This window comes from Peromyscus maniculatus, chromosome 19 (genome assembly GCF_049852395.1).
Source record: "Peromyscus maniculatus bairdii isolate BWxNUB_F1_BW_parent chromosome 19, HU_Pman_BW_mat_3.1, whole genome shotgun sequence".
NCBI classification, from domain to species: Eukaryota; Metazoa; Chordata; class Mammalia; order Rodentia; family Cricetidae; genus Peromyscus; species Peromyscus maniculatus.
The window spans coordinates 31,136,231-31,149,151 of NC_134870.1; the positions used below are offsets into that span (position 1 = coordinate 31,136,231).

The 12,921-nt window shown below is 49.2% G+C and overlaps 1 protein-coding gene across 3 annotated transcripts in view; it reads left to right on the forward strand.

The window, feature by feature from the left end:
- The window catches only part of Arhgap26 (Rho GTPase activating protein 26), a 391,848-nt gene extending 385,721 nt beyond the window's left edge, over nucleotides 1-6,127 (forward strand). For all 3 annotated transcript variants that reach the window (XM_042264260.2, XM_042264261.2, XM_042264262.2), the window contains one exon: nucleotides 461-6,127. In XM_042264260.2, the coding sequence (XP_042120194.2) occupies nucleotides 461-549 (89 nt within the window). In that variant the 3' untranslated portion in view covers nucleotides 550-6,127. The remainder of the gene's footprint in view (nucleotides 1-460) is intronic.
- Nucleotides 6,128-12,921: the final 6,794 nt, after the last annotated feature.

Genomic DNA, 12,921 nt, shown 5'->3' on the forward strand with positions numbered 1-12,921 from the left:
GGGCGTGCCATTTGGTACATAGCCGATAGTGAGTAGGATGGGTTGGTACAAATACGCGTGTTTGTGTGCAAGGGGGGGTGGGTGTGGGGGAGGTGGGGGGGTGGGGGGTGAATGGAGCATCCCAACTGTTGACCTCTAACCTAAAAGAATGTAAAGCTGTTGCACGTAGTTTAAAACAGGAACTTCAGAAAATTCATAAAGCCCCCGAAGCTGCATGTAAAAATGTGAATGTCCGCAGGTGTCCCTTTTGGTTGTGGGAAGAGTTCAGAACAACCTTATCAGAAGGGTTTCATTCCACAGAAGGTTAAGAACCTGTTTCCAGCCAGTCCTGGGATTACATAAGAAGCAATTGTACTCATTCCCCAAACTAACTTCCCACATCCTCCAATGCATAGCACACCCACCTCTTGCTCTGCCCATGACCTCATCTCTTCTCACTCTCTCTCCCCTTCCTGTACAGTTCATCCATCTCAGGAGCCTGGCTGGTTGGAGGGGACTCTGAATGGAAAGACTGGCCTCATCCCAGAGAACTACGTGGAGTTCCTCTAACCTGGAGCCCCCCCAGCAGAGCTGCTGAGCTTTACGTGGTCTCCATGACAACTGCCGATTCTGGTGTCGTGGGCCACTTTTCATTGCCACTGAGAAAGCAGGGAGCCTGACTCTTGCTTCCTGCCAACACGAATGCATCTGGGAACTTGTGTCACGTCTCCCCACGATCATCTCCGCTGACGACACCACAGTGATGCTGCAAGAATCGAAAGTCAATGAGCAGAGGAGGCCGTTTGATTTGGATAACCTAGAGGAAGGCTTGCAAAGCTGTTTTCTCATGAGTACCCTAAACAGCGAGCCCTGATTTCGTTTCGACAGTCATCCAAACCCCCAGGCTTCTGGAAGGAGGAGACAGGATGAGAATAGTCTTACAGAAAGGGCAGCATCGCTGAGCTGGACAAGGCAGGGCCAAGCTGCAGGCTGCCTCGACTGCTGTTTCCAGCCGACACTCTTTCTCTCTCCTTCCTCCTCCCAGAGACACAGTGCTGCAGGCAGCGGGGCCTGTCGCAAGCACACAGGATGAAGGGGTTGCCGCGCTGTTTACGGAAGGTCCAATCTCTCACCATCTCCTGAGCAGCTGTTGGCCTACACTCAGCAGATTTCAGTCCAGTCCTCTCATGCAAAGAAGCACATGCCCCTCACGTTCTCTGCCACTGAAGGCTTCCATCACTGCCATCACCTAGTAACCATAGCAACTCAACCTACTTTAAAACTAAGCCAAAAATAATACTCCTCTTTGTATGACAACCCCCTCTACCAGCTCTGGTGGTTTTTTTTTTTTTTTTTTTTTTTTTAATGGTCTTCCAACAATCTGAAGCAGAGGATTAGACCATTAGGGTGGTCTCTCCGGGGCAAACAGGAGAGCAACTAGGGACGGTTCCTTTTCTGGTAATATCAACATCATCAGCATAGGTTTGGAGCAAACTTTAAGAACCTGTTGAGATTAAATCCCATACACAGTCAATACTTCTGTTCTTCGTGTAATAAGTTTTTGCTTCAGAGGGCAAGATGCTGCCTCTCCCTAGGCTAGCATCTAACAGGTCCCTCCCAGTTCTCCCCCCACCCCCTCTCTGCTGCCTGCCTTTGCCCTTGCCAATAACCCCCAAACAGTTCCCGAGAATGCTTTTGCTACTGAGGTCCTATGGAGTTTAGAGATGATTCTTGGGCCAAACCTATAGCCTGAATTTTAAAAGGACATTTGTATTCACTGCCACCCGGAAAAGAGGGAATCATTAACTAGGTTGTCCAGGCATGAGACTAATAGAGACCATTAAGAATCTGGAAGACACCAGATGTTGAGGCCTGGGGGCTAGGTTGGGTGCCTTCTAGGAGAGGGAATTCCCAATTAAAAGGCTCTGGGTTTTAACTGTTATGCATGGGAGACCACATGGACATTTCAACGTCACATGACCTCCAAAGAACAGAATCATGGTATCTTCACAGATGAATGCCCTTATTAGAGGGACTCTGGACAGACAAACTGCCCCACTCTCCAGGAGCCCCTTGGATGGCAGTGTTGCTCTGGAGTGTCTTTGGCTCTGGGGACTCCCTTAGGGTTCTATAATGAAGAAAAGAAAAACTTGAATTGTGTTGAATTACTGTATCTTTTGCTTTTTTTTTTTTAAAGATAAACTTGTAAATAGAATGATTTGAAATATTATATGGTAAAGTTTTATATTTGATATTCTTTAAGCTAGTCGCTCCATACAGTTAGTATTTTGATTGCTGAACAAGTGTATTTAAAGGGTGCAAGAGAGGCAAGGTAGATGAGTCACGGTCATGTCCCCTCTCTGGCCCAGTGAAAGAATGTTTTCCTGTGATTCCTGTCGGAAGCCTGAAAAGTCCATTGTATTCAGTTTTCTTTATCTACGTGTGATTTCAGGCTTCAGAGTTCAGAAAGTGTTTTCAGGTAATGAATTTTCAAAGAACTCCCATCTAACAGTAAAGTGACACTCAGGATTTAAATAGGTGGGGCAAGGGGTGATGTGTGTGTTTGTTTTTGTTTGTTCTTCTCAGGTGTATTTCTTGGTACTCCAGGATGTCCAGACAAAAGGAGATGAGACAATTACTCCTTTTCTTCCACACGCCCTAAGGTTTTTATAACTATAGCCTAGCTGGTATGGAAATGTGTCTCTCAGTGCTAAGAACAGAACAGGAAAGCCAGCGCTGTGCTTCTTAGTGTCGGTGCGCATTACTCCTCCAGTGGCTGGGTCTGCACTTCCCTCTCACCTCCAGATTCCCTGCAGCCCCAGAGGAAAAGAGTCTGCCATGAGGGATGGAGACTGCACCATCACGGTTTTTAGAGCGCCTGTAATGTTAACAGGAGTTCACTGTTGTGACTCGGTATTGACTTTACCAGCTACAGGATTGTACTGTTGTCCCCCAGGAACTCAGCCAGGAGGAAGGGCGACTCTGCCCTGCAGTCAGGGAACCAGGCTGAAGCAGAGCAAGGCCAATAGAGGACTCAGAACTGCCATTGACGCTGGGTGTGATGGCTCATGCCTTGTAGTCTTAGCACTTGCGAGGCAGAGGCAAGAGGACTGCTGAAGTCCTAAGCCAGCCGGGGTCGGGGGTGGGGAGAGGGATTGAAAACAGGAGGAAAGGAAACAGACGCAGGCAGGTTCCAAACCTATTTATTCCCTGTGAGCTTGAGAACAAGGTTGGAAGTAGGGCCTGAAGGGCATGCACGCTCAAGTAGCATTGCGAGAGCCCAGCATGATACTTTTAATATGTCTGATGATTTAAATTGTCACCCGCCCCATCATGAGTGAGGTGTTCTTGTAGTCAGGGCCCAGCATGACGGCTTGGATACATGTCCCTCTCTCCTGAGCTGGCCTTGCTTTGAAGCTGCTCTCTGAGGCTGACCTCCTTCCAGTTTCCCTGAGGCCATGTGTGGCCTATGACAGATGGTCACTCTGCTTCCCTCTGTCCAGCTAGGCCTCCCTCCTCCTCATCAGCTAAAGAACTGGGGAGATGAATATGAGCCAAGTGAACTGGAAGATTACAAATGAAATGTACCCTTTCTGCTCGCTGAACACCCCCTCAGCTCCCATGAATAAGGAAAACTGGGGTAGAATGTGGGGAGTGAGTTATAAGAATGGGAATCCATTGACTGGACTTACAAAGGTTTCCCTGGAGCATTGAGCTCCTCTTATAAGGCCCTGGGATTAGGCAGTTGGGACCTGAATTTGGGGGCATTATGATTGGCTTCACTCCACCTCGAGATACAAAGTTCCATAACTGCACAGTGCCATGCCTCAAGAAGGTAGCAGGTTTCAGACCCCTGTCCCCAAGCAAGGAAAATCAGGACTTGCTCAAATGGATGAAATTCAAGATCAATGTATAAGAGTAAACTCCATTTAGTGGACCCCCCTCAGTAGTCTATAAGTCTTGGAACCAGTTTTTAGTATTTCTAAAACCTATATGTGAAGGCTTGTGGGTGCTTTTTTACAGGGAAGCAAAAGAAAAACAGCATAAATACTTGCAGACGGGCACTGGTTGGTAGGACTGAACCATGCTGGTTTCTTGGGAATTGCAGGCACGTGCCCACAACTCCAGACATGAGTGTGCCATACCTGGATCTCAGAGAGAAATCTTTGTCAGCTGCATTTTCTTCCTGAAAATGGTAGTACCAATTATACCAAAAGCTGTTTCTCAGCCTTTGGTTTCCGAAGCATCCATTATTAAGGCATGGGGAAACAGAGTAATCGTCTGTTCATGGCTGGCTGTTGACACCTTTCATCCTCTGTCATCTGCTTCCAGAGACGAGGCTGCTCTTCTAGCTTCATAGCCATGGAGCTCCCAGGTGCACCAGTGACCACCCCGGCACCCCACATTTGCTCTGTCACTCACCACCTCTAGTAGATGAGGGAACCATGCATCTGCTTAGATACCTAACATTCAAAGGAATCTGGGTGTCTGTGAGGGGAGTTATCTGCCACCTGTGGCAAACTTGACAGTGATCACTTATGCTGACAGCCCTGCCCCATGGCCCTTTAATCAGCCAGGTGCCCCTCACACCCCACAGTGGTGTTTGAAAAATGTCTTTTGTACTCAAATATTTCTGCAGCCATGTTGATCTAGTGGTTGTCTGTGAGCATAGCATCAAAATGCCAAGAAGAGAGCAGTGAGCCTTGCACATTCCTCCAACACACCTGAGACGAGACTCCAACAAGTAATAATTAGCTTTCTTCCTTTGCCGCCCACGGTACGTGTCTAACTTAAAGAGTTTCCCAGAGCAGACAGAGATTCCAGGTGTCACTCAGAGGCAGCCCTGTGTTCATGGGAAGAAAAGCATAGATACAAAAGCTCCAGGACTGGAAAGGGAAAGTGAACCACATTGAGGAGCCCCGGGTCTTTAAAGAGTGCTATGATACTGCTCTTATGAGTGAGCAGTAAGTATGTCTTATGAGGGGGTGAGGGGTGGAACTGGACTACCACCGGAAAAACTTCACAACTCATAATTTTTCACAAGTCTGTAGGATATTACAAAATGAAAATACACTTCATGGTGGAATGTTTTAGAGAGCAACTGAGCATAGTCCTAAACCATGGAAGATGAGTCAAGAACTATTGTGTCAAAATTAGTGTAGTTGGTGCGGACCAGAGTATGGGTAATTCTGAGTAACCTGGAGTAGCTTCAGCCAGGCTGGGACATTCTGTGTCATCCCACACCCACAGTTCCCATAGGCTTAACATCAACAAGACAAACAGCGTTCCTGGGGGGTCAAGATGCCAGGACCAGTGTTGTGGCTGTGAAAACAGACATCTGGTGATTCCAAAAGCTGTGTGTGCATGTGTTCGTGTGTATGTGTCATGTGTAGCATATAACTACATGTGTTAAGATACAGCCTCACGTGTAGACATGCATGAGCTGGCACTTCCAAAGCTTTTACAGCCTTGGAGATTTGGAAGGAGGGTCTCAGAGGAATGAGAGGCTGATGATTTCCATGCAAAAGATCAAAGATATAAATGAAGTGCCATCTAAACCCCATGTTCATATTTATCACGTAGTTATCTGCAGCTGTGTTCCTTGGTGACTTATTAAAAGTCATGTTAAAAACTCAAACCATAAATTCCCAATAGCTAATGCTAGGCTAGTGTTCAAAAGCACTCTAAAAGACATTTAGTCCATATTTGGGGAAATAAACTATTTGCATGTTTAATTCATCTTTTAGGCTACCTTTGAGTATACTGTACAGTGCTGTGTGATATAATATCAATAAAGTACTTATAAATGGCACTTTAATATTTTGAAAAATTATAAGTAACACACTGTTGTAAATTTCAGTATTGAATATTGACTGGTGCATAGACTCAAATTCTGTAATTAAAAAGTAACCTGCAGCTAGGATAGAACATTTTCCTGTTGTTAAAAAACAACATTTTGCCATGGTCAGGCTTTAAAAAAAAAAAAAAATGTGTTTCTGTGCCATTGTGCGTATCTATAAAGAAAATACAATTCCTGTTAAGCACCTCTGAAACTTGGCTTTTTTTATGTTTGGTTTGTGTCTGTGGTAATCTCTATAAAGTGAGTGGAAGTATGACTTTTGAATTAAATGATTTTTCCATTTGATAATGTGTTCATTTCTTGAATTTCTGGTTAGTTTTGACACAACATATCTTAATTTCTTCTAATACGCACTTACATACTGATCAAAGGTCACAAGTCTAGGCCCTTAGCAGTTCTGAATGTCAACTACAGGGCTGGCTTTTTATGAGCTGGGAGTGGCTCTGTGTTCCACTGGCCAAGAGGTCAAATGCTGCTGTCCTTGAGTCGGCTACTCAGGCCCCTCACACAGTTAAGCCTCACGTTGTCATATCCCATATAAAACTAATAATTGTATCTCTTGGAACACATAATAAGTTTGAGCCTTCCAAACTTCAATCCTCTGAGTAGTTAACCTTTTCTAGAACTTGACACAGAACACAAGCAGGCTGCCGGTGCTACTGAGTGTTCTTGTTTCTCGGGCCTCCCAGTGATGTCCTGAGTTGTGGCTTGGGATCCGGGTTTACAGTGAACGTCTAGTCTTAGTTCAAGTTCCAAAGATTCATGGATGCCTCTGAAGGAAGGGGATCTGGGGGCCTAGGGCAAAGCTTCTCACCAGATGCTTGCCCTACATTGAGGAGGAGAGAGAGATGGGGATGCTCCTTTGGAGCCAGGATTTGCGGAGGAAGCTATTTGAATGTATGGGTCACATGGGAGCACTCCACGTCGTCCTCTTCTGCCAAGCTTAGCCTTGGTTGAGCTCTGGGAACAGCACAAATGTCCCACATCTGTCGTCCTCCCTGGGTGTGCAGGGCCTCTAGAGCCACTGAAGTCTTGAAGCCTTACACGTGTGACATGTTTGGTTCTGAGCTGAGGCTTTCTGAGTCCAAAAGCAGCTTGGGGAAGAACAGATTTATTTGGGGTACAGGTTCCCAACACAGTAGGTCATTAAGGGAAGCCAGGTCAGGAACTCAGTCAAGCAGGCGGTGAGGCAGAGACTATGGAGATAAGCTGCTTACTAGCTCACTTTCTTTAGCTTTCTTAGCTACTTATCCAGCTCAGGCCCAGCTGCTAGGGATGGCGCCACCCACAGTGGGCTAGGTTCTCCTGCATCAATTAGCAATTAAGGAAATGCCCCCACAGGCCAGTCCGTTGAAGGCAATGCCTCCATTGAGCTTCCCTCTTCCAAAGTGACTCTTTTGTGTCAAGTTGACAAGAAGCAACCAGCCCAAGCACACAGTCTTATACTGTCACCAAGAGAGTGAAATGTGTGTCTCTGTTTCTGTCCCATCTGACCTTGTCCTTTCCAACAGGCTTCCCAGTCACTCTGACTTTCGCATGTCTTCACAATGTGAAAGGTCTTCATGTTTGGTTTGCCTTTAGCAGCCACCTGGAGCAGAACTCGAATGGTGTCACGTCCAGTGGCTTGCTGAGGCTGTGCTCATGTTAGTTCTGGCAGTGAGGCTGGTTGGTTGTAGGAGCGCTGTGGTTAGATATAGACTTGATTGACAGTTGAAACTAGGTGACTGTTTGTGGGTGAGAAGAAATATTTTCTCAGGCCCCAAATAAGTGCCAACTCTTGAGAATTATGCCATGTCTTTCTTCTTTCCTCAGGTCTTCCTCAGACTTCACTCAGATGCCACACGTCTCTCACTGCTTTTAATAGCACTGAGTTACGCTGCAACTAATTGTGTGCTGAACTAGCCACTGTCAAGCTGCCTTTGGCCTGCTCAGCAGCCAAGGGATGCCCTACCCAAGGCAGTAAGTAACTTCTCTGGTGGGCGAGGCTCCTAGCCTAGGAGAGCTGTCCTAGGGGAAAGGGTACACGTACCAAGGTACCGGAGTTCAGCCTTGGGATGCTCAGCCATTTGGGGACCAGAACCAGGATGGCTTTCCATTGAAATGATCAAAAACATATCTCACAGCAGTTGGCTGTCACACTACATAGCTATCCGGTCTACTATGTAATTGAGCCCCGGGAGCCTGGCCACGGCCTCTGCTAGTGAGGCCCAGCGGCCTAGAATATGCCTTCCTGAGCCCATCTAGCAATCCAGTGAAGATCTGAATTCATGGGGTTCTTCCTGGAGACATCAACTCCTATCTTACCATGTCCTGTGCCCACCCTGAAGTCCAAATGTGTGTTCTGGCACTATGGCCTGATGTCCCTTGTGCATTTATTAATTTAAATATAGGGTAAGTGACCCCTGACAAAACTCCTCATTTGCTCCTAGGCTCAGAGTAAAGGCTGTAGGACCAAGACTTTTCTGCCTGCCACTCAGGCCCATAGCGGCCCCCTCCCCCCAGTGCCCCCTCCCCCCAGTGCCCCCTTCTCCCCCCAGTGTCCCCTCTCCCCAGTGCCCCCTCCCCCCAGCTGGTGATCTCAACTAGTGCTCGCCACAGTGAACCCTCTGGATAACCCAATAACCAGGAGCTAAAAAGCCCCTTTACTGTCCTCTGGGTTGCTGGTGACTCATCCTAAAGTAGAAGCCCGTTCAAGAAAACTCAGAATCACCCCAAACATTAAAAGCGCTCCTTCCTAAGGACCCATCAAGGAAATTCCACTCTGTCCCACGGGACCTGGTCTGCTATCTGTCACTCTCGCTAAGGGAATTCTTGGAGTCTGACTGAAGTTTCCCATGGTGCAGCTGGCGTCCATTTCCGCGCTGGCTTAGCTCCCTATTTTTATGCTTCCACCCAGTCGTTTCCTCTTGACCCACTCACATGTCAGGAGCCGCTAATGCTGGGAAAGGAGCACGCCTCTGGCCTTAGGGAACTCAGGCTTCACCGAGGAAGCTGGCTGGGTCTTGGCTATGAGAGATAGAAGTAAGAACCAGAGAAACCTGGAGGAGGTGGCCTTCAAGTTGGACCTTGATACATGGAGAAGTGTCCCAGTCCTCCCAAGTGGGAAGGCATGAGGACCAAAGCATGACAGGGTGTTATTGAAGTTTTCTCCAGTCCTGCCTGGCCCAAGGTCAGGACAAATCTCTCTCACCCGTCAGTCCCACAGCCACTCAGACCCAACCGAGTAAACACACAGAGACTTATATTGCTTACAAACTGTATGGCCGTGGCAGGCTTCTTGCTAACTGTTCTTACATCTTTTTTTTTTTTGAGACAGGGTTTCTCTGTGTAGCTTTGTGCCTTTCCTGGAACTTGCTTTGGAGACCAGGATGGCCTTGAACTCACAGAGATCCTCCTGCCTCTGCCTCCCGAGTGCTGGGATTAAAGGCGTGAGCCACCACCGCCCGCCGTTCTTATGTCTTAAATTAACCCATTTCTTTAATCTATACTTTGCCACGTGGCTCATGGCTTACTGGTACTTTACATCCTACTCCTCATCATGGCGGCTGGCAGCGTCTCCTCCATTCTGTCTTCCTATTCCCCCCAATTCTCCTCTCTATTAGTCCCGCCTATACTTCCTGCCTGGCTACTGGCCAATCAGTGCTTTATTTAATCAATAAATCATAGCAACATATATTCACAACACACAGGACATCCCACAGCAACAGGGTATGGTCAGGAGTCAGGTAACCTCAGTGAAACTGGACCATGAGGAGACAGGGCTTTCCGGAGGTTGCAAATGACTCATCCTCACCTCCTCCCACCTTGCCATTGGGTTTCTCTTTTACTGCCAAGCTGACAATATCCTTTCTTGCTGGTCATAGTTAGCACCTTGCTAGATCCCCCCACTAAATCCTCAAGACATACGAAGCACTGTCTAATATGTAATAGAAATGTTCATGGAGGCCACACAAGCTGGGATGAGGTGAACGGACAATTCCAGTGTAAGGCTTGTCTAGTTCTATAATCCTTGTGTCCTTTGAAAACCTTTTTTAGAAATCCCTTCATACGTGATCTTGTCTCAGTGTATGCACGGTAATTATGTCCCACACAGGACTGTTTCTAAGTTCGGTAGAGGGCTGTCCTTCCCTGTTTTTGCTTTGGCTCTCTCACCCCGCCCCCATTTCTGTCTTCATTTTCCCTGTAAGTGATGTCGACAGCCTCCTCTTGGCCTTCTGGACCAAGAGCCTCTCAGAGAGCACAGCCTCTGGGGATGCTCGGCTTTGGCTCTGCAGCAGGATGAGAGCCGGACATGTCCGGGGACAGCATTCTTTCCTCTGGAAGCCTCTTATCCACTCATCCTGGGCTCCGTCATTGAGCTTTCTACACATACTCTTGGTTTTCAGGTCAGCCCCCCAAGATTCCAGCTGCGATCGTTGGACCTGCACTTGGAGCGTCTACAGAGGCCCAGCCGTGTTTGCCTGACTGGAAATATGCATGTGAAATTTTTTTTAGATTTATTCTGAAAACTCTCCCTCTCCCCCCACCCACCAACCCTGACCCCCTACCCACCCCCGCAACCTGGCCCCAGCTGCTGAGGACAGAATGTCAGGCCAGAGAAATCCCACAGACCTGTGCCTTCTTGTGGGAGAACCACAGACGTGTTTCCAGCCGGCTCACCGCCAGTTCCACAAGGGAGCATTCTGTGGCGTTCTAACTCCTTGAGCGGAAAAGTCAGAACTAGTAAAGGCAGAAGGGGACCCACAGGAGACGACAGCTAAGGTCCTGGGGCACAGAGAACTCCTGACTTGTACTGGGTTCCTCTCCTAGAGTGAAAAGCTAGTCCCTAATAGGCCGACCTCGGGTGTGGGGCCGGCCTCAGGTGTGGGGCCGGCCTCAGGTGTGGGGCCGGCCTCAGGTGTGGGGCCGACCTCAGGTGTGGGGTATACCTCAGGTGTGGGGCCTGCCTCAGGTGTGGGGCCGGCCTCAGGTGTGGGGTATACCTCAGGTGTGGGGCCTACCTCAGGTGTGGGGCCGACCTCAGGTGTGGGGCCGGCCTCAGGTGTGGGGCCGACCTCAGGTGTGGGGCCTATCTCAGGTGTGGGGCCGCCCTCAGGTGTGGGGCCGGCCTCAGGTGTGGGGTATACCTCAGGTGTGGGGCCGACCTCAGGTGTGGGGCCGGCCTCAGGTGTGGGGCCGGCCTCAGGTGTGGGGCCGGCCTCAGGTGTGGGGCCGCCCTCAGGTGTGGGGCCGACCTCAGGTGTGGGGCCGACCTCCCGTGTCGGAGAGGCCTGAAGAGGACAGAGCAGTTCTGGGTTCAGAGCACACTTGCACTGCTAGGCTTCACACTGACTCTTCCCCGAATCCACTTATTTAATTCTCAAATCGGCCCCGGTGAAACAGGTACCTGCTGTTATTCCATTATGCCCGTGAGGAAGTCAAATACCAGATTAGGCAACTCGTTCAAAGTCACACGGTTAATAAGTAACAAAGCAGAGCTAACCCCAGCTCACCCCAGCACTTACACTCACAACATCCACAACTGTCACACTGGAGCAGGCCCAGGGCTCCGCCCCCGCCAGGCCCTTCACTTCCCCACCCTGAGAGAATAGCTGTTCTTTTCTGCTGACAGCCAGCACCCTTCCTACTGGTAAGAGCACCCCACTTGGGCCTCAGAGAGCCACATGCCCCTTACCCTCTGGTCCCAAAGGTTTGTGTGGCCTGGCATCAACTCAGCACCCAGCGGTGACCATGTGCTCTGGAGTTTGATTGCTTCAGGAATGGATCCAGGGTCTACAGTCCCACAGCTTTGGCCTGGAGCAAGGTACACAGAAGCCAGCACTGGACAGCATGAAACCTGTGACGAAGCAAAGCGCCACGAGGCAGCCTCAAGTGGCTTCTCTGTATCACGTCTTCCTGTCACGCTCGTTATCTGAAGGCCCAGGATGAGGCCTCTTCCTTTCTGTAAACTGCTTGTTGACACTGAAGAGTGCATCTGTTGGAGAAGTTGCCTCAGATAGCAGACAGAAACCTGTGTTTGTGGTGGTAGAAGGTGGACAAACACTGTCCTGGTTTGAGCAACGCCTGTCTCCGTGCAGCAAGCGAAGCTTAGTGTTACAGTTCGGACACGTGGTCTCTTTTCCGAGCCAGGAGAAGCTGTGACCACATCTTCTGAGGACAGGGAGGCGTGATGTCTGTCAGAGCCCTGGACAGGAAGGTTTTCCCAGCCCCAGCTGATTCCCCATGTCACTGACTGATTGGCCCTGCAGGGGTGCCTCAGTGTTGAGCCAGCTGCACCCAGAGTTCTCACAGAGGATCCCCGGGGCAGCTCGAAGCAGGAATGGCAGTAAATCATGGCCAACCGTGAGGTGGAGTTGGGTGCCACAGAGCTCATCTCAGAGAACTGAGCACACCCTGAGGCCGCACCCAGACCTGCTCAGCAGTCCCAGGAACACAGGCCTGAGAAACTCCAGACACCCAGTTCAGACCTTCACCTTTCCTTAGGTGGGGCGGCATAGCTGGGCCTCTAGAGGTACTGGGTGGTGTATCTCCTCAGCCTCCCTTGGAGGCCCTGCTGTGGCTGTGGTATGCTCGCAGTGTCATGACTGCCAAATAAAAGTAAAATTGCCAGCCCTGACAGGAAGGCCCACAGGCTGGGAGTGCTTCTGGTCCACCCAGGAGCCTGCTTTACTTAACAGAGTACTGTAACACCCTCAAGGCTGTGTGTGTGGTGTGTGTGTGTGTGTGTGTGTGTGTGTGTGTGTGTGTGTGTGTGGTGTGTGTGTATGTGTGTGTGTGTGTGTGGTGTGTATGTGTGAGTATGTGTCCGTGTGTGTGTGTCTGTGTGTGTGGTGTGTTGTGTGTGTTGTGTGTGTATGTATGTGTGTTATGTGTGAGTGGTGTGTGTGTATGGTGTGTGGTGTGTGTGTGTGTGTGTGTGGTGTGGTGTGGTGTGTGTTCAGCAAAACTTCAAAACTCAGTCCCACACCTGAAGGAGGGAGGAAAAGGGAGAGAGGGGAATGGAAAGATGAAAGGAGACAGAAGGGGGATTAAAAGGAAGAGAGAGAGGAGATTAAAACTTCAGAAGCTCCTGTGGAGGGAAG